The sequence below is a fragment of the Zingiber officinale genome, unplaced genomic scaffold (assembly GCF_018446385.1).
Source record: "Zingiber officinale cultivar Zhangliang unplaced genomic scaffold, Zo_v1.1 ctg249, whole genome shotgun sequence".
In the NCBI taxonomy this organism is placed as follows: domain Eukaryota; kingdom Viridiplantae; phylum Streptophyta; class Magnoliopsida; order Zingiberales; family Zingiberaceae; genus Zingiber; species Zingiber officinale.
In genome coordinates this window covers 21419-48442 of record NW_024589920.1, presented here as the reverse complement: position 1 = coordinate 48442, position 27024 = coordinate 21419, and the positions used below count along the sequence as shown (strand labels likewise).

The following is a 27024-nucleotide window of genomic DNA, read 5'->3' as shown; positions in this document are numbered from 1 at the left end:
AATGTTAACTTTATATTATGACGCTTTAATTCCAATTAAAGATTCTTCTTCCCCTGATCCAGTTAATATTATATATAATGTTAGAATTTATTTATATGATATTTATAATCAATATTATGCAAAATATGGAACACAAATTAATATTTCTGAAATTCAACAAACTACTAGTAGTAATTTAAAACTTACAAAAGTACAACTCTTATTAAAAGAACGGACAAAACGTCCACGAGGATCCTCAAGTTCCACACAGGAACTTGAGAATTATTTTACGACTTCTTTTGATTTTAATGAAGCAGATAGCGAAAACTTCGATATCTTAAAGTGGTGGTCACAGAAGGCTCAAAGCTTTCCCGTTCTCTCCGTGATCGCAAAAGAAATTTTAGCTGTGGAGCAGACGTTCAGTGCCGGCGGCAACATATTAGATGAACGACGATCAACTTTGTCTCCCGACTCATTGGAAGTCCAAGCATTACTGGACGATTGGACCAGAGCGGAGAAAAGAATACAAGGAATGCAACTTTCAGATGACGAAGTTGAAGATTTTGATACTGAAGGAACAAATACGACAGGAACAGGAAATGGAAGTGAATGAAAATGTAAAAGGATAAAAATGTAAAAGAACTACGTGGGCTTTGATTCCCCTAAAGGGATACATAGGCAACTTAAATAAGTGCAAGCACTTTTTTTAATAAATTTTAATTTCTAATTTTTAATGTTTAATGTTTAATTTTTAATTTTTAATTTTTAATTTTTAATTTTTAATTTTTTTTAACATATTAATCTTGAACCGTGGCGAACCGTGACGAACCGTGAACCGTGAACCGTAACCGTCTTGGGCGGTTAAGGTTAAGGGTCGACCTGCCTGGAACCGTCGAACCGGCGGTTCCGAACCGTCTAACCGGCGGTTCCGAACCGTCGAACCATCGGTTCCGAACCGTGGTCAGGTCTACTCCTAACCCTATGGCACAATTTATAGTGCACCTTTCAAAATGACTGTTTTGTTGACGTGGAAACTCGAGGCGCCTCCAATGGATGAATTTTAGCAATGTTCAGCTTATTTGATTGAATGGAGCTGCATCAGTTCATCAGAGATGCCTCGGCAGATGCTGAGTTGGATTCCAATGCTTATCCACTTCGCAATGATTCTTCATCATCAGAGGCACCTTCAATTGATCCGAGGTGGCTTTGCTACTATTCATCCGAGGCGTCTCTAATTAACAACGACGCCTCAGGTCTCTTCCACGGTAGCTAATTTTCTAGGCATCCGAGGTGCCTTAAGTTTTCGAGTCTTCATGGTCAACTTTCGTGTTGACCATTTTCCAACTCCGATCGCTAGGGCGATGCTTTGGTCGTCCAAATTTGAGTTCACCCGAACCCAACTCCAACCTTGTCATCGAGAAAACTTCCTCTCGGCTTCTCTCCCCTTGGATTCGTCGCGCGTATCCTTTTTGCTCTGCTGATGTACCCTTCCGCAGCTCCTCATCCCTCAGATGCACAGAGTCCATCGACTCCCTTTCCATTTCATCCTTCTCGCTCGTTGTGACTTCCACTTGACTTCTTGTGTTCCTAAGTCTCTTCACACTCAGACATAAGGGATCAAATACATAGGGTCTAACTTAACTTGGCTGATCATATCAAAACTAACCCAGGGTATTTACAATTGGTACGCCCGAAAGACCTTATACCAATGAAAATATCTTTATTTTTTAAACTCATGACATTTATCATATTTTTCCAATGTGAAACTTGGATTTTATTCCCAACGGTATTACCTTTAATGACAACAATAGTTGTTGCCATTCACCTCAATTTGTGTCGTCAGGTCACAATTGCCATCGAGTACAAATTGAGTCGTGATCCCTCTCTCAGATCGCTTCGTCTCTCCTCTTCCACTAGTACCGAAGAAGAGGCACGACTTATGACTTAGCAAAGTCACCTCGAAGATAATTTGACGTGGATACGAGTAGAGGTATGTTTGCTCATTGCAAGAAAAACACAGGTTTCAAGACCCAAAGTACTTTTCATTCCAATATCAACAATGCAAACATCGATCATTTATTAGATATGAAATACTCACTGTTTTTTTCCTGATCTCGATTAAGTATTCAACCTAATTAAGGATCCATTGTAGGCCTAAAGATAGATTATATGGTGGATGCAACAATATTATATTCCTCTCCTCACATTGCAGGACACGGTCCTTGCCCAGGACCTAAGCTATATAGCTATTGCTTCATCTCTTCCCCTGTGGTGGTTTCTACCCACACCACCTTTGGCGGAGCATGAGCTACTCGGTCTCTCCTCGAACCACTATGCATGCTTCGGAGAGGTACGACCTGGTAACTCGGCCTTTTCTGCACTCTCAGTCACCTTCATAAGACTAGCTTAGCTTCTTATCTCTCATGCCGACCTGGAATAGCATTCGCTAGGCTTTCAGTACTTATGCCACCCGACTAGTCCCATGTTGTAGACAAACCCCAATTAGTCCTTTAATCCTTGCACCTCGAAGGACTCCAGGTCACTGTAGCTCCGCCGCTTCTTCCCCTAGATCGCTGGTCTATCGCTCGGTGGGACAGAATCTTGGCATACTCGGATTCAAGGTCTCCCGGCCCATTGATAATTATATATATTAAAGAGCGAGCACTGGTATCAAAAAGAAATGTAAATGTAAATTGATTGCATCGAATCATCAGATTATGATCTCTTCAATCAATATAACGGCACGTGCAAAGTGAGGAACAATGTGTAATTCTGTGGCTTAATCATTATCATTACCCCTGAAGAAGAAGAACGTTGGAGTTTGGACTTCTTTGCTGACGTCGACCTCGATCGTGCTAGCCAGAGTACTTATAACTGACAGATAGTATTTCCCTAGCTCGAACAAACGGTGGTCGATGATTCATCAGCTAGATCGAGTTATGCTCGAATCCGTCAAGGACTGCGTCCGGAGAATAAGCTTAATTACGAGTCGTGGCTTTCTTCGGGACATGTCACAACGTTCTGACTCATCCTAATGCATGCCTGTATCTTGTCCGGCGAAGAAGGGAGAGTTGGTGGCGACGTTCAGTGGTTGCTTTATAACACGCTGAGGAAGAATCAGCAACGATCGAGAAGGTAAGGTCCACAACGTCCTTTAATTTATTCCCATGCTGATGCTGATCCAGGACAATGTAAGCAACAAATTAAAGCAGAGAGAGAACGTACAAGATCAAGAGAAGCTAGAGATTGAAGAACCAGGAGATCTGTTGGATATCGGAGATCATATTCAACTGGTACATCGTGCCATATTCCGATATTCGGGTGAGTAATTAGGAGCCACGTGATCAGATAAAGGGTTTGCAATAATGGATTGCACAATTGTTCGATGACTCGAAGATAGAACAAAGCAACTTGCAATTTATTACCAAGAAACACAATTTATTTATTGGATTTTCCAGTTTGCCCCTTTATTTATATATAGCACCATGTATAATTAATTTATAGTCCCGACGTGAAAGGAACGTCGGTGGCTGGTATCCACGAGTCGCCGGACAAGAAGCTTCCGACGGTGAATTTTTCAGCTTCAGACGAGTTATTGATCACGTGATGACCGGGCCAAGTCACCCTCCTACTCGTGTCGGCGCCGGCGCCAGTGTTCATGTACTCCCCGTAGTACAATGTGTTCGGCGCGGGGCGGTCGTCCCACTCCAACCACCCCGCTGGGTCGATCAAGTCGCCCAGCTCCGTCTTCATCACCACCGTCCTCGAATAGTTCCCCCACGGCCGACCGAGGTACGTCTTGAATAACCCCTGCACCGGCGCGAGGTCCGACGCTGCAGCCACGACGGAGTTGTGGATCGATATGCCGGTGGCCTCGTCCGAGCTGTTCCTGCCCTGAGCCGTCACGACGTTCTCCTAGCCGTTCATCGGCCGCCTCACGCAGAGGTTGCAGTTCTGGAAGACAACAGCAGCGTTGCCGAAGATGAAGTCGATGGTTCCGTAGACGTCGCAGTTTCGGTAGAACTGCGTTTGGGATTGGACGCAGAGGGTGTCCTGGTAACCCTTGAAGCTGCATCTGTAGAAGACGGACTGGTTGGACTGGGATAGGAGCGCCACCGCCTGTTCCTTTTCCGGCCCGGCCGTGTTTTGGAAAGTCATGTCGCGGGCGATGAATCCGTTGCCCGATACGCCTGATCAATGTACATTGAATTACAAACATTAAATGGATCCTGATCAATTTGAATAAATATTAATTAAATAGATCAATACGTAGGTTCTAGAAATTATTGATACAGTTGAGTTGACGATCGAGTAAAATGAAATCAAATAATTTTAGAAATTGTCGATTAATTAGAAGCTAGCAAAGTGAACATCTATTTCTTGTACGACTGTTTAATTTTGCAATTAATTCAACTAGTTCGCTGGTAAAAAAACTACAAACATATTAATTAATATGAGAATATATATTCTCATATTAATTAATTGTAAATTAAATCAATTGATTATTTATATATTCATAACTAACCGAAGGTGGGCGTTTGGAAGGTCCGGTAGCCATCTTTAACGCTCCTGTTCCCGGTCACCACGGTAGCATCTATCCCGTCGCCAGTCATCATTAAATTCTCCATCGAGCTAGGAATCCTCCATCGGCTCGCCGTAGCAGTGTTCTAGCCGTAGCAGCAGCAGGAGGAGGAGGAAAGCTAACAAAAAATTCGCCATGGATGCAGAATTCGCAGAAACTTGATGAAGAAGAATAATTAATTATATTAAACGTACGGCTGCATGCATGCTCTTAATTCGTTTATATATTATGAAATTGGATCAGTGTAAATCTATATATACCAAATTTATAGATATTTTATTTGATTTAATTGTCATATATATTTATATTTATATTTTGACGATCTCATTCCTTGTATAATTTATTTGTGCTTATCGGTCAATTTCATTAATAACATGCTCTTCATTTATACAAGGTAGGTTAATTCGTTTGTGCATCATCAATATATAATTATTAGATTGGATAAGTGCAAATCAATAAAAAAAATTATTGATATTTTATTTGATTTAATTGTCATATTTACATTATCTCATTCCTTGTATCATACATATATATATATATATATATATATATATATATATATATATATATATATATATATATATATATATATATATATATATATATATATATATATATATATATATATATATAATATATTTTGTTGAATTTATTTGTGCTTATATCATACAAAACAAATCGTGCTAATAACAGTACGGACTTAAGGGGGTGTATTCAATGTTGGACTTTTAATTACTTTGAATGACTTTTGTGGATTTTAAAAGTCTAGATGTATTCAATCTAGAATTTTATAAACTCTATAGAAATCTAATGGTATCCAAATTAGATTTTTATAGAGTTTTAAAAAGTCATGTGGTATTCAAACTCGACTTTTTAAAACTCCATGAAAATCTTTTGGTATTCAAAATTTTAATAGATTTTCATGAATTCTTTTAGAATTCCTTGGATATAAATTTTAACCAATGAGAGCTCTCCAAAATACTTGGTACAAGTTTAAATATAAAATAAAAAGTCTTCTCCTCACCCTTGAGATTTCTATAGACTTCAAATCATTTTAATTTTTTACGAATAAGTCCTTTCTCTTTCCGCTCCTCGATTTTGATTATTTCTTTGAGCCCCGTCCAAAGCCTACCAATACAATAGTATACAATACAACTTGACGCATATTCAACAAAGAATCTTCACCACCTTGATCAAATTTAACACTGTTCTCGATGTTATTCCTTCACCACCTTAATCACGTCGACGGTCTACCATAGAGATTACTTTAGGGATGTGTTACCCTCTGTTACAAAACTAACTATACATTTTTTTTAACTTTATTATTATTATTATTTTGAATTTTATGCTTTTTCTCTATTTTTTTTGTTTTTAAAGTTTACGTTTTTTTTTAATTTATGTTTTTTTTTAGTTTAGGTTTTTTTTTTAAGTTTTGACTTTACGTTTTTTTAGTTTAAGTTTTTTTTAAAGTTTATGTTTTTTCCTTTACATTTTTTTTTAAGTTTACGATTTTTTTAGTTTATGTTTTTTTATTAGTTTACCGTTTTTTAATTTTTCTTTAATTTTTTTTAAAGTTTACGGTCTTTTTTAAAATAAAATTTTTATTATAAAAAGTTTGGTTTGTGCCGGATTGTATAATTTTCTTCACAAGGAGTGTCGTTCTGATGAATTTCTAGTTGAACCAGATAATGAAGTTTCATCATCCTTACCAGAACAAGTTCATGGTGTAGATTACTTTGATCAATTATTTGATACTCAAGAACAACAACGAGCAAATGTCAATGCATGGAGAGATACAATAGCGGATCGAATGTGGAGCGATGTTTAATTATCATATTGGCAATAACGAAACGAATTTTTCTTTCTCATAAATCCACAAGTTTCCATGAAAAAGTTTATAAATGTATGTAAAAGTCTTGCAAAAAAAGTCTATAGAACTCCATAGAATTCTTTTCACAACTACGCGAGATTCTATATAAGTCAATAAAAATCAATCAACTGCACAAAAGTTTATCATTAAAAAAAAGTCAATGAAAGTCATTCAATCTCTTGATTGAATACACCCCCCTTAATTAATATTATTATTCTGTAAATTTTAATTGATTAGGCTTGACTCACTCATCTTATCGGACTTGGCATGAGCAACTTGGCCTAACTAGGCTTTGGTCATGCCCGATTGATTTGATTTGGTAGGATTGATTATGAATTTATCAAGTTAATTATTAATAGGGGTTGAGCTTGCATGGCCTATATATGTTACCTTATTGATGACTCATTATATATATCGATTGTTTAATTTGAGGTCGGTCCATGGAGTTCAAACAAGTACATCAGCAAACACACACACACACACACACACACATACACACACACATATATATATATGTTACGTGTTCGACTGTTGCTCCGGTCACTTGGGTGTGATTGTTTACTACTTTACTTGGTTCTTGTTGCATTATTTATGTACCTCGACTGCCCACGAGACAAATCATGGTAGTGTGGTTCGCTTGCAGTTAGTAGTTTATTTGTGTACCTTGACTACCCACGAGACAGGTCATGGTAGAGTGGTTCGTCTACAATCAATAGCTATATAGCTACTTACATATCCTGACTACCTATGAAACAGGTCGTGGTAGCTTGGTTCACTTGTTGTTAGTAGTTTTGCTATGTACCTTAAGTTGTCATGAGATAGATTATGATGCGTGGTTCATGTGTAGGTCGCGGGGCGGCCCGCACGACGAGGTGAATTCTCCTGAAATTATGATTATACCCTTCTTGTTCTTTCGACTTGAGTTAGACAAACACTTTAAAAAATAAAAATATAATGTGTATAAATAAATACGAGGCTATCGAAATTTACATAGTTTGCAACCGGGAATGTTGCTAATCCAAGGCAATGTAAGCACTGTTAGTTAGAGCCCTAGAGCCAATCATTTGATGATTGTATTATGGACTTGTTGTATTATATTCTTATATAAATAAAGGCATTTGTTTTTGGTTATTATACTTACTTGTATTGGTGCCAAATAAACTAAGTATAATAGCGTCCTTGAGTAGAAGGTTCTTACATATATCAATTGATTAGTTGAATCGATAGTAAGATGATATATGGAACACTACTCTTAATCATTCCTAGTCGAGTATTAACATTCAGGGACAATGTTAATGCAATAAAACTAGCATGTAGGTCAACTCGATGACTTGATCTCACAAGTCATGGATATAGAGATATCAAGTTGACACATGGGTATGCATTGGAGAATGTATACTGAATGACCCGCCATGAGAAAGTATCATGGATCGTTATATGAGTGTCATATACTTTCTCATGTGACTATTAGTATGACTACTAGTCCTTAGACCTGAAGTCACCATGGTTCCCTACATAAGGAGTTATGTACTTTGGTTTCGTCAAACGTCACCCGTAACTGGGTGGACTATAAAGGCGATTACTGGGTATGTAACGAATTATGCAGAGGGATGTGAGTGATGTAGATGGGATCTATCCCTCCTATATGACAGGAGAGACATCGATATTCTTGATAGAGTGAGACCACAAAGTGCATGACCATGCCCAAATGAGTCAATATGAGATATTGAGCTCATTTGATTTAGTGAGTCTACTTGGAGTTCAAGATTTAGATTGGTCACAGGATGACACGGTCTATGTCTCACATTGATCAATCTAGATGTCTAGGATAGAAGGACACTTGTCATATATTGTGAGGAGTCACAATTAGTAGTCACAAGGTGATGTTGGATCTCAACATTCTTGTAACTTGGGTAGTAATGATGTGTTACTAGATACCGCTCATTACTTATGCTCCTAAATGGGTTTAGGGGCATTGCCAACGTTACAAGAACCTATAGGGTCACACACTAAGGACAATTAGATGGAGATTAGGTTCATATGATGAACCAAGAGGATTAGATTCATGTGATGAATCAAATTGGATTAAGAGTAATCCTAATTGGGCTAATTGAGTTGGACTCAAGTTGATTCATGTGTTCAATGAGTCTAATTTAGATTATGACTCATTGAATCAATTTAATTAAATGAATTAGATTCATTATATTAAATTGGCTTGAATTAAATGGTTGGATTAGATCAACCATGAGAGAGATTAAGTCAAGTTTGACTTGACTTGAGAGGAAGAGGAAGAGTCAAGTTTGACTTGACTTTATGCCACATCATTTGTAACTTGGCGTTAAGTGGCCAATAATGGTGTTACACATCATCAAGTTTAGCACATGTGTGTGCCACCTCATGGAGGTTACAAATATCTTTAATGGCCACATTAAATGAGAATAGGGGTTTCAATTCCCATTGTGGCCGACCACTTATAGTGTTGAATGAGATTGATTTTTCATTAAAGGGATATTCATTCCATCTTCTTCCTTGCTCTCTCTTCTTGCTTTCCCTCTCCTCCTCTTGCCGTGACTGATCAAGGGTGCTAGCACACCTTTGTTTAGTTTTTCTCCACCCATTTGTTCGTGTGGATACTTCTAGAGGATCGTACGCTTGACGATCTCGAGATCCGGCACTTCCTTGGATGAGCGGGATTCGTAAAGGGCACGCATAAAGGGTAAAAAGTTTTCTCCTTGTAAATATAGTTTAGAACTAAGTCTAAGAAACTCGTACTCGTATTATTTTTTTTTTTATTTTACTTCGCACGGATCCGGTGACGGGGGTTTCGGGGTTTCCGCGACGTGAAAAAATAATTTTCGCGGCCCGAAAAACCCAACAAGCACTTGCAAAGTCTCCTTCTTCGAGCAAAGTCGGAGGCGGAGAAGCCCCATACAACGTTTGAAAGCATGAATTGTAAATACATAAAATAGAATTTTGTTGCGATTTTTCATAGCAGAATTCTGTTGCGATATTTTATAACAAAATTCTGTTATGACTTTACCGGATCTAGGATTTATGCATTATTTATAAGGATCATTGTAAACCTATTGCTCAACAATAATCACAAGAATCATGTAATGTGATTCTCTTGTGTAGAGAGAATTCTAATAAAGCTTCGACCATTTTTATGGAGTAGGCATGCCTCCAAACCACGACAATTCTTCTTCTTCCTCCTCTTCTTATTCTCCTTCCTCGTGTTTGCTCTCCTTTTGTGCGTCTTTATCTTGTTGCTCCATGAGATCTCTTTCTCTCTTCCACTTCTTTCGCACGTTAGAGGTTGAGAGGTATTGCCCCCTCTTTGTGCAACAAATGGTATCAGAGTCATGGTCCAAACCAGATGCCATGTGGGGTAGCCTTGAATGAAGTTGAGGGTAGGCCCGGAGCTAGTTATGAGTGACCGGATGCTCGTGGGGAGGCCCGAAGTATGTCAGGGGTGATTGGATGCTTGCGGAGAGGCCCAAAGCAGGTCAGGTTGACCGGATGTGGATGCTTGCGGGGAGACCCAGAGCAAGTCAGAGTGACCGGATGTGGATGCTCACGGGGAGGCCCGGAGCAGGTCAAGGTGACTGGATGCTCGCGGGGAGGCCCAGACCATGAGATTAATTGTGGTCCTTTGTTTGAGAGGAGGATTGTTGGGGTTCAATCAAAGTCTCACATTAGAAAGATTTGGTAAAGATCATAGGTTTAAAAGGATGTAGGATTTCTTCATTGGCATGAGGTCTTTTGGGGAGAGCCCAAGAACAAAGTCATGGGGTCATAGGCCCAAAGTGGACAATATCATGTCATTATGGAGATATGTGAGCAGCCTTTGGGCACAATAACGAGATCGAAGGGGAGGAATCCAGCTATGACGGAGGAGGATGGAAGCTTTACTTTTCCTGAACAGGGGCATTGGGGCTAAAAACTTTTGCTGTCATGTTTTGGCGCTCCCAATTTTCGACGGAGTTTTTAGGCATGATTAACACAACGGTTATAATTTTATTGACAACGGTTATAAACCATTGTGAATCAATTTATGACGCGAGTTTTGAGGTGGGAAAAACACATCACTTATAATTTTACTGATAATGGTTTATAAAATTCTAATTTAGACAAACAAAAAAAATAAAATTTAAGTTTCAAATATTACTGACGTATCGTGAATATTTATAATAGAAATGATGACTTCGGTTGATCATCAGCAACGCGGCTCAAAAATCGAAGGAATAAAAGTTTAATATTTTTGTGGGAACAAAATTTTATTTTTCCACTTTTGCTTTGAAGAGTTCAAAGAAGACTCTTTGCAAAATGTAGTGAGGCAAGGAAAAGGGGTGCTTGCTGCCCCGCTTATATAGGCATGGTCAGGGAGCTCGGACTGTGTCCGGGCACCTAGACCTTGTGATGGAGCGGGGCTCCTTGACCCCTATACCAAAAACCAAGGGTTGCATGGGGCAAGGCGCCTGGACACTATCCAGGTACCCGGGTTTTTTTTTTAAAAAAAAAATCGAGTTGTTTGAGTTCACATTAAGACTTTGAAAAAAATTTTAAGTTAAAAAAATTTAATTAAGTTATATAAAAAATTTATGAAAAAAAATTAATTAAGTTGTTGAAAGATTAAGTTAAAAATTTAATTAAATTGTTAAAAATCAAGTTAAAATTTTAATTATGTTGTTAAAATCAAAATTTTAATTAAGTTGTTAAAAATTAAAAATTTAATTAAGTTATTGAAAAGTTTAATTAAGGTTAATCTTGTCGAGGTGGCGCGCTAGCCCCGATGAATGGTGATTTCTGATGTAGACGACCTCTTGAAGATCCGGAAGAACTCCTCAAGGATACTGCGCATAGTGAGAAGAGCCAACAAAGCGTTCGTGACCTAAGACTAGGGTGGGGACCCCTGGCTAGGCCCTCCGACGCTCAAGTCAGTTCCTCTCTCGAAGGTGAAAAAAGAAGAAGTACAGTAATGGAAGTACTTAGAAACAGAGTTTGGATGCTAGAACTTGCTTCCTTGCCAACAGAGAGGATTCTCTTTTTCTACTATCTCATATAACCTCCGTAGTCATGCAGTGGTCCTCGGTTTGTTAGAGTTTGTTAGAAGATGAAGTCATCTTCTAGGCTTCGTGCAATAATCCTTTAAGGAATCTTTTTTAATTTGTACCCCAGATGTACCTCTTTTGTCATTTGTGACTCATATTCCTGATGAAGTATGCATAAGAACACGTCACTATAACTGAAGAAGCTTCTAGAAGATATTTCTCGCCAAATTTGTTAGGTTGTCATACTTATGTACTTTTGTAGAGCATGTCTCGACCGGTCATTTAGCCGATCACATATATAATGAGAATACCCTCTATTAAACATGTTATGGCCGGTCATTTAAGCCGACCGTATATATAATAAGAATACCCTTTGTTAAATGTATCTCGAGTGGTCATTCAAGCTGATCGCATATATATAAGAGTACATTTTGTTAGGTATGTTTCGGTCGGAAATGTACTATAAGCTTTATAAGGCAGAGCACCTTTATGTTCGGTTGGGCTTTGTCCGACCAAGCGTATGTGAGCACATCGGTGCTCGCTCGACCTTCACTCGGCCAGTAATATACTAAAATCTTTATAAGGTTAAGTGCCTTTATACTCGAACGGACTCTGCCCGGTCGAGCACATTGATGCTCGCTTGGCCTTCACTTGACCAGAAATGTACTAAAAGTTGTATAAAGCTAAGTGCCTTTACGCTCGGTCGAGCTTTGTCCGGACGAGCGTATATGAGCACATTAGTGTTCACTCGACCTTAACTCGGCCGGGAATGTTAAAAGCTGTATAAGGCTTAGTGTTTTTACGTTCGGTCGGGCTTTGTCCGGCCTAGCATATGTGAGTACATTGATGCTCACTCGGCCTTAACTCGACCGAGAATGTACTAAAAAGTTGTATAAGGTTAAGTACCTTTACGCTCGGTGGGGCTTTGTCCGACCGAGCCTATATGAGCACATTGGTGCTCTCTCAGCCTTAACTCGACCGGGAATGTACTAAAAGTTGTATAAGGCTAAACACTTTTACGCTCGGTCTGGCTTTGTCCGGCCGAGCATATATGAGCACATTGGTGCTCGCTCGACCTTAACTCAGTCGGGAATATACTAAAAGTTGTATAAGGCTAAGTGTCTTTACGCTTGGTTGAGCTTTGTCCGACCAAGCACTTGCAGAAAGCTTTATTTGGTCATCCCATATCCTATTACTTATCCACTCATCCATGACTTCTACATCATCTGCCGGGCCAGCGGCCTATCTAACCCATATCACCTGATATATACATGCAACGAAACCTTCCTCTAATAGCGGTCTTACATTCTTCATTACCAACATATTCTGACACTAAGACATATTCACACCTCCGTCGATACTTTTTTCTTTATGTCCGAAGTCCATTGTTCCGGATCATGTAGATTTCCGGAGTTGTCAACTGGTGCTCTATAGGCTTTTGTGACGCTGAGTCATTGGTCGAAGTCCGTCTTCAGGTAGACTTCCATTCTTTTCTTCCAGTACGGAAAATCATCCCCGTTGAATAGGGGAGAACGTACCGTACTGAAACCTTCGATCTGAGACATGATGACCCTGCACACAATAAAGCAACGACAAACAAAATCCCAAGACTTGGTCTTGGATTAGTAGTGCGGGAAGAATAAAGAATAAAAAGAACTAAATTGGTGTTGCACCAATTTAGATTTAATTGCAACGAAATTTTTTTTTCAAAAAGGTAATAATACCAGTTTGGAATTATGCGAAAAATTGAAAGCCGAAAACGAGAAAAAGGAAAGTTTCACCCCCCCCCCCCACCCCTTGTCTGATTGGACGTGGTTGCACCAAGTCAGAGCGGTACCCGCTCTGATACCACTTGTTGGATCGTAAGTTTCACTAGAAGGGGGGGGTGAATAGCGATTTAAAAGACTTTCGTAAAGAGTTTAACAACGGAAAAAAAAGAATAAGGAAAAGAAGAGCAAGGCTAACACAAGTTCTTTTATTTGGTTCGGAGCCTTTGACGACTCCTACTCCAAGGCTCGCACACAAGAGTGCTTTTGATGGACAATCACTAATAATTCGAAACTTATTACAAACTACATACAAGAATTATGTAGTGAAAGAAAACCGACAGTTAAGAAAATAATGCAGGAAAGAAAACAAAACTTCGTCGGAGATCTTTTCGCAGCGTCGCAGGAGCACACGAGAGTGAATTCTGAGTTGTTGTTGGAGCTTCAGCCTTAACCCTCCTTATATAGGAGGTTCGGGGCACCTGGAACCTTCAGGGCGCCCTGCCCATGACGTAGCCGAGCCAACCAGCGAACTCCACGTGGCACAGTGACGTTGGGGATAAAAGTTTGCCTCCGGGTGCCCGGGTACCTCCCGGGCACCCTGACCTCCGGGCACCCTGACCTCCAGGCGCCTGGGTACCTTCCGGGCGGCCGGACCTTGATTTCCAGCAGCTTCCTTCTTACAATAAAACGTTAGTCCGAGACACTTATATCTCCTGCAAAATAGATTATTAGCACAGTTATAATAAGCAGAAATAGTATTAATTAGATTCCGTCTCTCCGAGACCGGAATCTAGTCAAGATCTCGACTTAGAGTTTTGAAATGGTTCTAAGTCGGATCGACACCTAAGTTCCCTTCCCGGGAACGCGTCCTCACAGTCACTCTCCTCCAGTGACTTACCTCAACTTACCTGCTAGACATCCGGTCAGCCCTTCGACCCGTTTGGACTTCGTGCCAGCTATCCAGTCAGCCCATCGACCTAGCTGGGCTTTGTGCCAAAGTCCAGTCAGCCCGTCGACCCGTTTGGACTTCGTGTCAGCTATCCGGTCGGCCCGTTGACCTAGCTGGGCTTCGTACCAGACATCAGGTCAATCCATCGACCTGTCTGGACTTCTCCTGCACACTCGGTCAGAGTGTTAGATCAATAACAAAACTAACCTAGCCTATTTTGTCATTCATCAAAACCTGGGTTAGACCGTTAGTGTTAACTGCACCAACAGCTTAGTCCGGCCGAGCGTATATGAGCACATTGGTGCTCGCTCGACCTTAACTCGGTCGGGAATATACTAAAAGTTATATAAGGCTAAGTGTTTTTACGCTCGGTTGAGCTTTGTCCAGCCAAGCACTTGCAGAAAGCATTATTTGTTCATCCATCCTATTACTTATCCACTCATCCATGACTTCTACATCATCTGCTGGGCCGGCGGCCTATCATAACCCATATCACTTGACATATACACGTAACAAAACCTTCCTCTAATAGCAGTCTTACAATCTTCATTACCAACATATTCTGACACTAGACATATTAACACCTATTATTGCGGAAGTTATGAGAGACGGTATAAAAAAGGATCTTCTCCGTTAGTTAAGTACGTGTATGCATGCACACACATCTACAATACTCTTCTACTATTTTACTGTTCATCTTCTTCCCCTTTTCTAAGCTGATTCTGACTTAAGTGTATTGTCTTCCAGCTCAGAGTTGAGTCACTCACCCAGAGTACCACCGTCTCTAATTTAGACAGGATCGCCCTCAATTTCATACAGCAACATCAGATGAATTTCTCAGCGATGAAGAAACAGAACGAAGAAGAGAAGAAAGGAGGACTCGATTATATGTATGATTTCTTGATCACTCTGTGATTAAACCCTCTATCAGACCAGAATATATACTTCTTCTTCCTGATAATTAATTCCCTAGAACACAACCACCACCGGCCGGAGCTTGCAGCTTCTCCAGCTTCTTTTCCAGCTCCGTTTCGCGTTTCCTCAGCCGACCATTCTCCACCAGGACCTCGTCACGCTCCCTCATCACCGCGTTTAACTCCTCCAGCAGCCAGCGATTGGCCAACCGAAGACGCGCCACCTGCGACCACAGCTCCGCCAGCTGACTCTGCTTCCTCATCTGCGACCGCCGCGCCGACTCCCTGTTCGACGCCATCCTCCTCTTCCTCCTCTCCTCCTCCACTGCCACACCCCTCAGCCTCGTTTGCTCTTCTTCTGCTGCAGACATGCTGACAAAGCCAGTGACCACAGAGAAGTTCAAGCATTGCTTGAACTTAATCCATATCTCTAGATGTTAGAGGAAGAAAGCCCAGACCCAGAAATTTAGATGGAGCTTTATTCAGATCCTCGTGTTCTTCGAAGGGGTGAATATCAGTCAAGGTGGAGATTGTTTACGGGTGGCTGACTCATATTTGGATGAAGGTCAATGCGATAAATGCTATGGAAGAAAAATCTATTAAGATTTTCTGTAATAAAATTCTATTACGATTTTATATAATAGAATTTTGTTACAGTTTTCCATAATAGAATTCTGTTACGATTTTTCATAACAAAATTCTATTATGATTTTACCGAGTCTGGGGTTTATGTATTATTTATAAGGATCATTGTAAACCCATTGTACAACAATAATCACAAGAATCATGTAATATGATTCTCTTGTGTAGAGAGAATTCTAATAAAACTTCGGTCGTTTTTATGGAGTAGGCACGGCTCTAAACCACGGTAATTTTTCTTCTTCTTCCTCTTCTTCTTCTTCTCCTTCCTCATGTTTGCTCTCCTTTTGTGCGTCTTTGTCTAGTTGCTACGTACGATCTCTTTCTCTCTTCCTCTTCTTCTACACGTTAGAGGTTGAGAGGTGTTGCCCCGTCTTTGCGCAACAAATGACATCAGAGTCATGGTCTAAACCAGATGTCATGTGGGGTAGCCTTGAACGAAATTGAGGATAAGCCCAGAGCTAGTCATGAGTGACCAGATGCTCGTGGGGAGGCCCGAAGTAGGTCTAGGTGACCGGATGCTTGCGACAGGGCCCAAAGTAGGTTAAGTTGACCGGATGCGGATGCTTGTGGGGAGGCCCAGAGCATGTCAGGGTGACCAGATGCGGATGTTCGCTAGGAGCCCCGGAGCAGGTCAGGGTGATCGGATGCTCGCGGGGAGGCCCGGACCATGAGAGTAATTGTGGTCCTTCGTTTGAGGGGAGGATTGTTGGGGTTCAATCAAAGTCTCATATTGAAAATATTTGATAAAGATCATGGGTTTAAAAAGATATATAATATCTCCATTGGCATGAGGCCTTTTGGGAAAAGCCCAAGAGCAAATCCATGAGGGTCTAGGCCCAAAGTGGACAATATCATGTCATTGTGAAGATATGTGGACATCCTTTGGGCACAACAATGAGATCGAAGGGGAGGAATCCAGCCATGACAGAGGAGGATGGAAGCTTTACTTTTCCTGAACAGGGGCATTTGGGCTAAAAATTTTTGCTGTCATGTTTTGACGCTCCTAATTTTCGATGGAGTTTTTAGGCAGGATTAACACAACGGTTATAATTTTATTGACAATGGTTATAAACCATTGTGAATCAATTTATGACGTGAGTTTTGAGGTGGGAAAAACACATCACTTATAATTTTACTGACAATGGTTTATAAAATTCTAATTTAGACAAACAAAAAAATAAAATTTAAGTTTCAAATATTACTAACGCATCGTGAATATTTGTAATAGAAATGATGACCTCGATTGATCCTCAACAACGCGGCTCAAAAATCAGAGGAATAAAAGTTTAATATTTTTGTGGGAACAAAATTTTATTTTTCCACTTTTGCTTTGAAGAGTTCAATGAAGACTCTTTGCAAAATGTAATAGGGCAAATAAAAGGGGTGTCTGCTAGTCCTCTTATATAGGCGTGGTCTGGGCGCTCAGACTATATCCGAGCGCCTAGATCTTGCGGCGGAGCAGGGCAGCCGGACCCCTATACTAGGGGCCCCCTAACAAAAACCAAGGGCGGCATAGGGCAGGGCGCCTGGACGCTGTCCAAGTACCCGGGGTTTTTTTAAAAAAAATTGAGTTGTTTGAGTTCAAAAAAAAATTAAGGCTTTGAAAAAAAATTAAGTTAAAAAAAATTAATTAAGTTATATAAAAAATTTATGGAAAAAATTTAATTAAGTTGTTGAAAGTTCAATTAAGTTAAAAATTTAATTAAATTGTTAAAAATCAAGTTAAAAATTTAATTAGGTTGTTAAAATCAAAATTTTAATTAAGTTGTTAAAAATTAAAAAATTAATTAAGTTGCCAAAAATAAAAAGTTTAATTATGTTATTGAAAAGTTTAATTAAGGTTGATCCTATCTGAAACCTGCGAGGTGGTGAGTTGGCCCCGATGAATAGTGATCTCTGATGCAGACGACCACTTGAAGGAAGAACTCCTCAACGATCCTACGCATAGTGAGAAGAGCTAACAAAGCGTTAGTGACCTAAGACTGAGGTGGGGATCCCTAGCTAGGCCCTCCAATGCTCAAGTCAGTTCCTCTCTCGAAGGTGAAAAAAGAAGAAGTACAGTAATGGAAGTACTTAGAAACAGAGTTTGGATGCTAAAACTTGCTGTAAGATTGAAGGACTATGTTTGCAACCTTGCAACCCCAACACTTGCTTCCTTGCAACGGAGAGGATTCCCCTTTTTCTACTATCTCATATAACCTCCGTAGTCATGAGGTGGTCCCCTGTTTGTTAGAGTTTGTTAAAAGATAAAGTCATCTTCTAGGCTTCGTGCAATAATTCTTTAAGGAATCCTTTTTGTACCCTAAATGTACCTCTTTTGTCATTTGTGACTCATATTCCTGATGAAGTATGTATAAGAACACGTCACTATAACTAAAGAAGCTTCTAGAAGATATTTTCCGCCAAATCTGCCAAGCTGTCATACTTATGTACTTCTGTAGAACATGTCTCGACCGGTCATTTAGTCAATCGCATATATAATGAGAATACCCTCTGTTAAACATGTTCTGGCCGGTCATTTAAGCTGACCGCATATATAATAAAAATACCCTTTGTTATATGTGTCTCGACCGGTCATTCAAGCCGATTGCATATATATTAAGAGTACATTTTGTTAGGCATGTTTCGGTCGGAAATGTACTATAAGCTCTATAATGGTGAGCACCTTTATATTCGGTCGGACTTTGTCCGACAGAGTGTATGTGAGCACATTGGTGCTCGCTCGACCTTCACTCGGCTGGTAATATACTAAAAGCTTTGTAAGGTTAAGCGCCTTTATACTCGACCGGGTTTTGCCCAGCCGAGCATATATAAGCACATTGATGCTCGCTCGGCCTTCACTCGACTAGAAATGTACTAAAAGATGTATAAGACTAAGTGTCTTTACGCTCGGTCGGGCTTTGTTCGGACGAGCGTATATGAGCACATTAGTGCTCGCTCGGCCTTAACTTGGCCGAGAATATACTAAAAGTTGTATAAGGATAAGTGCCTTTATGCTCGGTCAGCCTTTGCCCGGACGAGCGTATATGAGCACATTGGTGCTTGTTCGGCCTTAACTCGATTGGGAATGTACTAAAAGTTGTATATGGTTAAGTGTCTTTACGCTCGGTCGGACTTTGTCCGGACGAGCGTATATGAGCATATTGGTGCTCGCTCGGCCTTAACTCGGCCGGGAATGTGCTAAAAGTTATATAAGGCTAAGTGCCTTTACACTCGGTCGGGCTTTGTCCAGCCGAGCCTATATGAGCACATTAGTGCTCACTCGGCCTTAACTTGGCCAGGAATGTACTAAAAGTTGTATAAGGCTAAGTGCCTTTACGCTCGGTCGGGCTTTGTTCGGCCGAGCATATATGAGTACATTGATGTTCACTCGGCCTTAACTCGGCCAGGAATGTACTAAAAAGCTGAATAAGGCTAAATACCTTTACGTTCGGTCGGGCTTTGTCCGGGCAAGCATATATGAGCACACTAGTGCTCGCTTGGCCTTAACTCGGCCGATAATGTACTAAAAGTTGTATAAGGCTAAGTACCTTTACACTCGGTCGGGCTTTGTCCGGCTGAGCATATATGAGCATATTGGTGCTCGCTCAGCCATATCTCGGTCAGAAATATACTAAAAGTTATATAAAGCTAAGCGTCTTTACGCTCGATCGAACTTTATCTGACCGAGCACTTGCAGAAAGTTTTTATTTGGTCATCCCATATCCTATTACTTATCCACTCAACCATGACTCTACATCATCCGCCGGGCCGGCCTATCATAACCCATATCACCTGACATATACACACAACGAAATCTTCCTCTAATAGCGGTCTTACATTCTTCATTACCCGACATATTCTGACACACTTATTATTATGAAAGTTATGAGAGACTGTATAAAAAGAGGATCTTCTCTGTTGATTAGGTAAGTACATACATACATACACATCTGCACTACTGGTCTACTATTTTCCTAGTCATCTTCTTCCCCTTTCTAAGCTGATTCTGACTTAAGTGTATTGTCTTCCCGCTCAGAGTTGAGTCACTCACCCAGCGTACCATCGTCTCCGATTTGGACAGGATCACCCTCAATTGCATACAGCAACATCAGATGAATTTCTCAGCGATGAAGAAACAGAACGAAGAAGAGAAGAAAGGAGGACTCGATTATATGTATGATTTCTTGTCACTCTGTAATTAAACTCTCTATCAGACCAGAATATATACTTCTTCCTGATAATTAATTCCCTGGAACACAACCACCACCGGCCGGAGCTTGCAGCTTCTCCAGCTTCTTTTCCAGCTCCGTTTTGCGTTTCCCCAGCCGGCCGTTCTCCACCAGGACCTCGTCACGCTCCCTCATCACCCCGTTCAACTCCTCCAGCAGCCGGCGGTTGGCCGACCGGAGACGCGCCGCCAGCGACCACAGCTCCGCCAGCTGACTCTGCTTCCTCATCCGCGACCGCCGCGCCGACTCCCTGTTCGACGCCATCCTCCTCTTCCTCCTCTCCTCCTCCGCTGCCACCCCCCTCAGCCTGGCTTGCTCTTCTTCTGCTGCAGCAATTCCGGAGATAGTGGCAGCGGCGGCGGCGGCAAAACTGAAGCATGGAATGCTACCGCTGCTGTGAGCCATGAGAAGCATCTGCCACCGGCGACTATTCAATTCCAGGATGCATGCTTGCAACTAATTCCGGATCTTGAAGGGTGTTGGAAATGATTTAAAAAGCTAAGAAAGCACCACGAGAGCTCTGCATTCTCTGTAAAGGCTCAGTCTTCACTACTGTTGAACTGCACCATGGAGCCGTATTTGTCTCCCAAACTATTCAAGATTTTATCCATATAAAATTCCATGCAGAATAGCATTAAATACTATTCGGATTAATTAAATCACTTTTTCACTATACTAAAAGGCCTCAGCCCTAATTGATTCCACAAATCATCCCACAAAATTTAATCTGACAAGTTATTGTTTGAGAGGATCATATATGGCTTACTTCAGTGTCACTGATGCAAATATATGAAGTCACTTTCTGTGAAGAGAAGACGCCCGTGAGGCCCCCCTAACTTTCTTAAACTATTGTGGAATCAAACTCACTAATGCTCGATCGTGCTAAGATTTCCATCTTATAATACTACTTGAGGTTATTAATAATTGTAAGGTATCTTTAAATTTGATAGTGAGGCCTTCTAGAAGAAAATATATGTTAAGAAAAGAAAGAAGAGTGTGGAAATTTTTGAGAATGCTTTTTATTTCATGTAAGTGCATTAAAAAGAATAACAGGGAGTACACTCATAAGTAGCTCAAAATAATCTTAGACTCATTTATATATAAAGTTTTGATGCAAAGTTGGAATTTCTTCCTTGTCCTTCAATTGGTCATGAGGCTCACCATAGTCTTTCTCTCCAATCTTCCATATATCTTGAGAACATTTAGATGCATCTTTTACCATGGTTTTCTTTGGTGGGTTAGGGATTTGAAATTGAAAGCCATTAGCCATACAGTGATCAATATCAATTGGTTGAAATATATATATATATATAAGAAGAGTTCAAACAAACTTGATCAAGAACCTTATTCTGGGTATTCTTGGCAGGCAGACTGCACATTCACACTTTTAAGATCATCTGTAATTAATGCTGTGTATCTTTTTGCTTCTAGACTTTGCAGATGCCAATTAGCTTTTCATCAAATCAGACTCCACTTTGCCTCATCGCTGTCGATGTATCTTATCATACCTGACACAAATTTTTGCATATAGTTCAGCATTTTGATTAACTTATTAATTTCTGTTGACTTGTAGTTGCAGCATCTTGATTAAGTTATTAATTTTGTTTGCTCAATTGGGTTTTTATTTTTCAAGTTTGTTAGCAGTCATTTTTAGCCACTGAATCTGATCTTTATGCTTCATGGTGTATTTAGTAAAATATTTACAAATGTGGATAAGACTGAATCATTTTCCTCCTTTCTGTTAAAATATATCCTTTTCTTTTCTCTTGCATGATACACGGAAATGCTCCAGAAGTCTTCTCCTCTTGTTTGTATGAAAGGTCAAAATGTATATCTGGATGCATTAGAAGAAGGGAAAATATTAAGAATGTTTTGGTTTGATACAAAACCAGTCCAGACTGTGACCTACTGCAACACACACAAGCTTTTGCCTTAGTCTTGCACACCATCTCCACTCCTTGTTTCCTAAAACTTCTCACATTTGAAAATTATTCAGAGGCAAGAGGTGCCCTACATGGCTGTAGCATTACGAGATCAATGAGACAAGATGTTGCTAATTTGCTAATGAGAACTGCAGTCCAGCTTTAGCATTTCTGGTTTTAAGTTCTTCCTGGTTTTTTTACAGTTTATTAATTTCCATTCAAAATGGAAATGAAGTTCCAACACTTATCATCACTATTGGCAAACACCATAGAATTGTCTGATGGAACAAGGAAACGTGTACATAAGATTAAGTAAAATAACCAAAACTACACCCCATGCCAAATGTTTTATTGGTTGAAAAGCAAAGGACATTCCTCAGCTTCTTCCAAAAAAGGAAAAGAAAAAGAAAAAGAAAGAATAATAAAAAGAAACTGCCCGACCAATAAACAAAGAAAACAAGCAACAATATGACCTTTAGATTTCCTTGACCTCTGAATGTGTGTCTTTCAAACAATCAATATTGCAAAAGCCCACCGATCTGATCATGTCTCCAATGCTGCCATCATTTGTTATAACAGTCAGGAAAGAACCATGCAAATCCACATGACACAATATTCAGATAGATTAGCAAAAAATAGAGAGGAACCGTAGCCAATTTTAAGTTTTGACATACCAGTCAATGCTTTTTCTTGGTTTTTCTACTTGGTTAGCAGGATCCTTCATGTGTTCAGAGTGATCAACACTTTTTCTTGATTTTTCTCTCTTGTCAGTGCTCGGTCTCGACTTTCCTCTGCCTTCTGTCTTCTTTGATTTATCTTTCCGGTCAGTGCTGGATCTGGACGATTCTGTTTGATCTGTGCTTAACCTTGAAGACTCTAAACAGTCGGGATTTGTCTTGGAAGCCTCTGTGACACCTGAGTTTACAATTTCTTTCAAGGAAATTGTTTCATCAGTTCTGGAAGGTAAGTTTTCTACGACTGATATGAACTTTTTTAGGTGCTTAATAAAATCAGGAAATAGTTCCAAGTCACAGTGGTTGCCCCCATTGATCCATAAAGGCTCATACTTTTCTTTGCAAAGTTCCCAGAGACGCTTTCCATGAGAAAAATCAACAATTTCATCTTTTGTTCCCTACATAAGCAATAAGTTATGATTGCAAATTTTAAACCTTTTGCATTTTGACAATACCAATCACCTATATAGTTCTCTCATAGTCAAATATAACAAATTTTCCTATATCATGGAAAAGAAGAATAAATAAATAAAAGGCAACATAGTTGGAGAAATAGTAACGAACCATGGATTCACTAGCTAAATATTCAATAGAAAAACAATGAGGAAAATCGAGGAAAACAGTCAATGGCTACCTGCAGAGTTTGGAAAAAGAACCTACTCTAAATTGTCATTCATTTGACCATTTAGTGCAAAATTAGAAACTACTCTTTGGATTTCAACAGTGATTAAATATTTAAAAGAGCAGAACATTCAGAACAATGACATAACTAGAATATGATTTAGAGGACACCAGTATAAAAGGCTCAAGAAAGTGTTTGAGCAGTTCTAGAATGTATCATGAAAAAATATATTACATACAAAAAAGTGACAGAGAGATGCAAAATTAAGTAATTAAGGACAAATGTTAGTTTCAAATACTCACATGAATTACCAACACAGGACACGTAACTAATGGAATCTTATTAATGTTCTGCAAGAAGAAGAAAGAAAGATTCATGTTTAACCCATTACAACAGATGAAGATCAATAAGTATAGGATAAAAGAATGATGAGAGATAACCTTATATATGTCAAACCAGTATGTCCGCTTCATAGGATACATTACATTGAGCCCGGACAAGATAGGGCTATGAAGAACAACAGCTCTTAACTGAGGCAATTGAGAAGCTAAATCTAAAGTAGGACCACTACCAACTGACTGGCCATATAAGATAATGTTTTCTTCCACGGCTCCATATGTCTCCTTGAGGCATCTGTAAGCAGCCTCGATATCAGAGTACGTGTTATGCTCACTGGCCTGGGAGTGCAATGGTTGTAGGAAAACAAAGTCATATGTTGATTTTCATCGCTTGAAGTTAACATCAAGGGTTAAGGTAAACATGTAACAAAGATGTAAGGCAAACCTTTCCAGATGATTGGCCATAACCTGAATAGTCATATCTGCAATTAAAGTATCAAACAAATTCTATAAAACCTGAATTTCCATAATGTGAATCAACAGGCATGGATTTTTGGTGCATTTCAGATGGCAAGAATATTAAAACAGCTTAGACAATGAGAAACAGTTGAAATAGCCTAGGAACAAGTTTGCTATAAGAGCTGTTGATTACCAAAAACTTAACTCTAATTAGGGGTGAACACATTTTGATCTATCAGTTTAGTGAAGAAAATCAAACTAAACTGGAATATCTTTGGTTTAGAAAATCCAAACTAAAACTGAATTCAAATTTCCGGTATGGTTCACTTTGAAACAACTAATCAAAAAATGAATATAATTTAACTTAAAACCAATTAAAACTCATTTCCAAACAACAATTTTATTGTAATTGATAATTAAAATTACAATAATATTACATCTTAGAAAAATCTGAATAGTGTGGTTTGGTTTTAGTAGTTTGTATAAGTTCAAATCAAAACCAAACCAAACCAAAACCACTAAGTGTTCCTAGTATGCAAACTGAAACTAAACTAATAAAACAAATGATTTAGTGTGGATTTGTTTGGTCTGATTTTGTTATCAATTTTGGGTTAGAGATGCTCACCCCTGCCTTTCATTGAATTTATCACTCCCTTTTTCCCTTAAATTGTCAATAGAGAAAAATTAGCACATACAAATCAACATTGTGGTAGAAACTTATTGATACCTAGCTTGCTACATCAGTCCAAGAAAAGAAGTTTCTGATGCAAACCAAAAAGAATTTAAACTTATCCTATTTAAATTCAAAACCATAAATATCTTTTGAATCTTTTTATTTTCAAGTTTAGTTAAATTGTCCTCTATGAAATAGAAATGAAAATTTGACTAGATAGAGTATTGGTTTATTAGTGCACACACTGCCTTCATCAGCAAAAGCGCTGTAGTGCACTCAATATCTGAGATGGTTTTGTTTCAGAAATGCATGGCTTGGTTCTGTGTAGGATGAAATGAGCACTAAAAGGAGGAACATTTATGTTAACATCAAAGAAGACATGCTGTAGAAGTTCAATCCAGTAAAGCTCATACAGAGAGTTCGCATTTACATCTATTCATAGTGTCTGCAAAATGGATTTTTTTTTTAGGTAGAATTATTAGGTCTGAGAGAAAAACGTGCACAAAATTCAAATTCATGAAATTTTCAACTAATTAGCCATCAATTTCCTCAATTTTGGAAAGGTTCTTTGATTCTTAAGAAGTATAACAATTAAAAGAGAGAATAAAGAAAGATAAAGTCTACACAAGGAAACAATAAAAAAAAAAAAACAGGCGAACAAGGTAATGGAAGAAGAAAAAGAACCGGTCAAGAACAATATCGATCGGCAGGCGATCGCCGAGCCGCTCACCCCATCAAGTTGACGCGAAGGTGATTGCTGAGACCGACGAAGAGCTCGTACATCTGACCCAGGTCAGCCGCATTCCCGTGGGAGTAAAGCACGGTGAGCTTCGCGTCCGGGTTGCTCACGTACAATGCCACGATCTCGCTCCCGCGAGCCGTACGCAGCCTCCGGACCTCGACGCCCTCGTGCGGCCTCACGCCGGCCATGGACAGACTCCCCGCCGCCTCGTCCTCCACCACCAACTCGTACGACGGCGGGTGGGGCGGGAAGAAGGTGAGCCTCGCCGCCATCGCCGACTTCACCCCGCCCATTTTTCTGATCGCATCCGAGGCCACTCGACGGAGATCGAGATTTTAAGGGGAAAAGGGCGGGGACTGAAGAGGAAGGAATCGCCCTATTTGGAAGCGTTTTTCCCGGCTAATGTTTCTGTTGCGGAAATCACGGCAAATATTTTTTTTCTCTTTTTTTTTTTAGCGATATATTAGACCATGCTCGTCTTATTGTATGCCAGCTATAATTACAATTTATTTTGACTCAAGAAATTCCATACAAATTCTTTTATAATCACCAAAAACGAAGGAAAAATAATAATTATAATAATAATAATAATGTCGGGCATCATTTTGATGTGCCTGCCTTTTTCTAAACAAGTGCTGTCTTTGTTTGCTGGCATGCTTTGATTGTGTGCAAGAGCACGCATGAAGCTTTTTGGTTGGCCTTCTTTGCCACTGCTCTACAAGAGAATGAATGTGCCTTGCAGCCAGCCACATCTGTTTACTCCAATTATCCCAAGATTAATACGAAGGAAATAAATTATAGATGATTATTAATTTTTGAAATAGTAATTAACATATATGAAAGATATTTATTTTAACTTTATCGAGATTCGAACCCAGACTTTATAGTAACAACACTTCATGTGCTAATCATTAGAGGTGACATTGACATCAGGATGAATGCATTATCTATTAGATGTTAACATGCTATTGTAATTGCAAATGAAATTTTAGGATGGAGAGAGATTGTTATGTAGGACACCACAAGCACACGAGAAAAGAATTAGAACGATTTAGTATAATTTGACATATATGACTCCAAATAAACAAGTTAAATTTATGTAGTAATATGAGAGAAAAAAATATAATAAATATTAAATGTATAACTATTCATAGCTTATTCAAAATATATGTTAATTTTAGGGGTGGTAATTTGACCTGACATGAAAACACGACTCGAACCGAACACGAAAAAAATCGAGTTAGGATCGGATAGTTTAGGGTTCGGATCGAAATCAGGTCGACCTAATTGACCTGATTAATAAACAGGTCGGGTTCGGATCAACCTGAAGTGACCCAATTACAACCCGCGAATCTGTTTATAAATAATTATAAAACCTTACCCCCCCCCCCCCACCATATACATGTATTTTACTAATCTTCTTCCTGTTGGCGACCGACGCAGTAGTCGAATTCTTGTTTCTGAAAATCAAACTCCTTTTAATCTTCCAATCTTCGATTCTTCTTCAGTTCTTCACCCTTCTTCATAGAATTGCACTGATGGTCGATGCTCTAACACCGTGAAGACC

At 39.5% G+C, this 27024-nt stretch overlaps 2 protein-coding genes and 1 pseudogene across 2 annotated transcripts; all 3 read right to left on the bottom strand.

Annotated features, from left to right (window-relative positions):
- Positions 1-3477: 3477 nt before the first annotated feature.
- Positions 3478-15485, bottom strand: LOC122037249 (annotated as a pseudogene).
- Positions 15486-19979: 4494 nt separating this feature from the next.
- On the bottom strand, positions 19980-20381 carry LOC122037248 (basic leucine zipper 43-like). The gene has a single exon (XM_042596689.1). The coding sequence runs from the start codon at positions 20379-20381 to the stop codon at positions 19980-19982; it is 402 nt and encodes a 133-aa protein (XP_042452623.1).
- Positions 20382-22143: 1762 nt separating this feature from the next.
- On the bottom strand, positions 22144-25845 carry LOC122037245 (alpha/beta hydrolase domain-containing protein 17C-like). Its single transcript, XM_042596686.1, has 6 exons — positions 25446-25845; positions 24029-24065; positions 23686-23922; positions 23548-23595; positions 22564-23021; positions 22144-22446 (listed from the first exon to the last, which is right to left on the bottom strand). The coding sequence occupies exons 1-6, from the start codon at positions 25748-25750 to the stop codon at positions 22365-22367; spliced, it is 1167 nt and encodes a 388-aa protein (XP_042452620.1). The 5' UTR covers positions 25751-25845; the 3' UTR covers positions 22144-22364.
- Positions 25846-27024: the final 1179 nt, after the last annotated feature.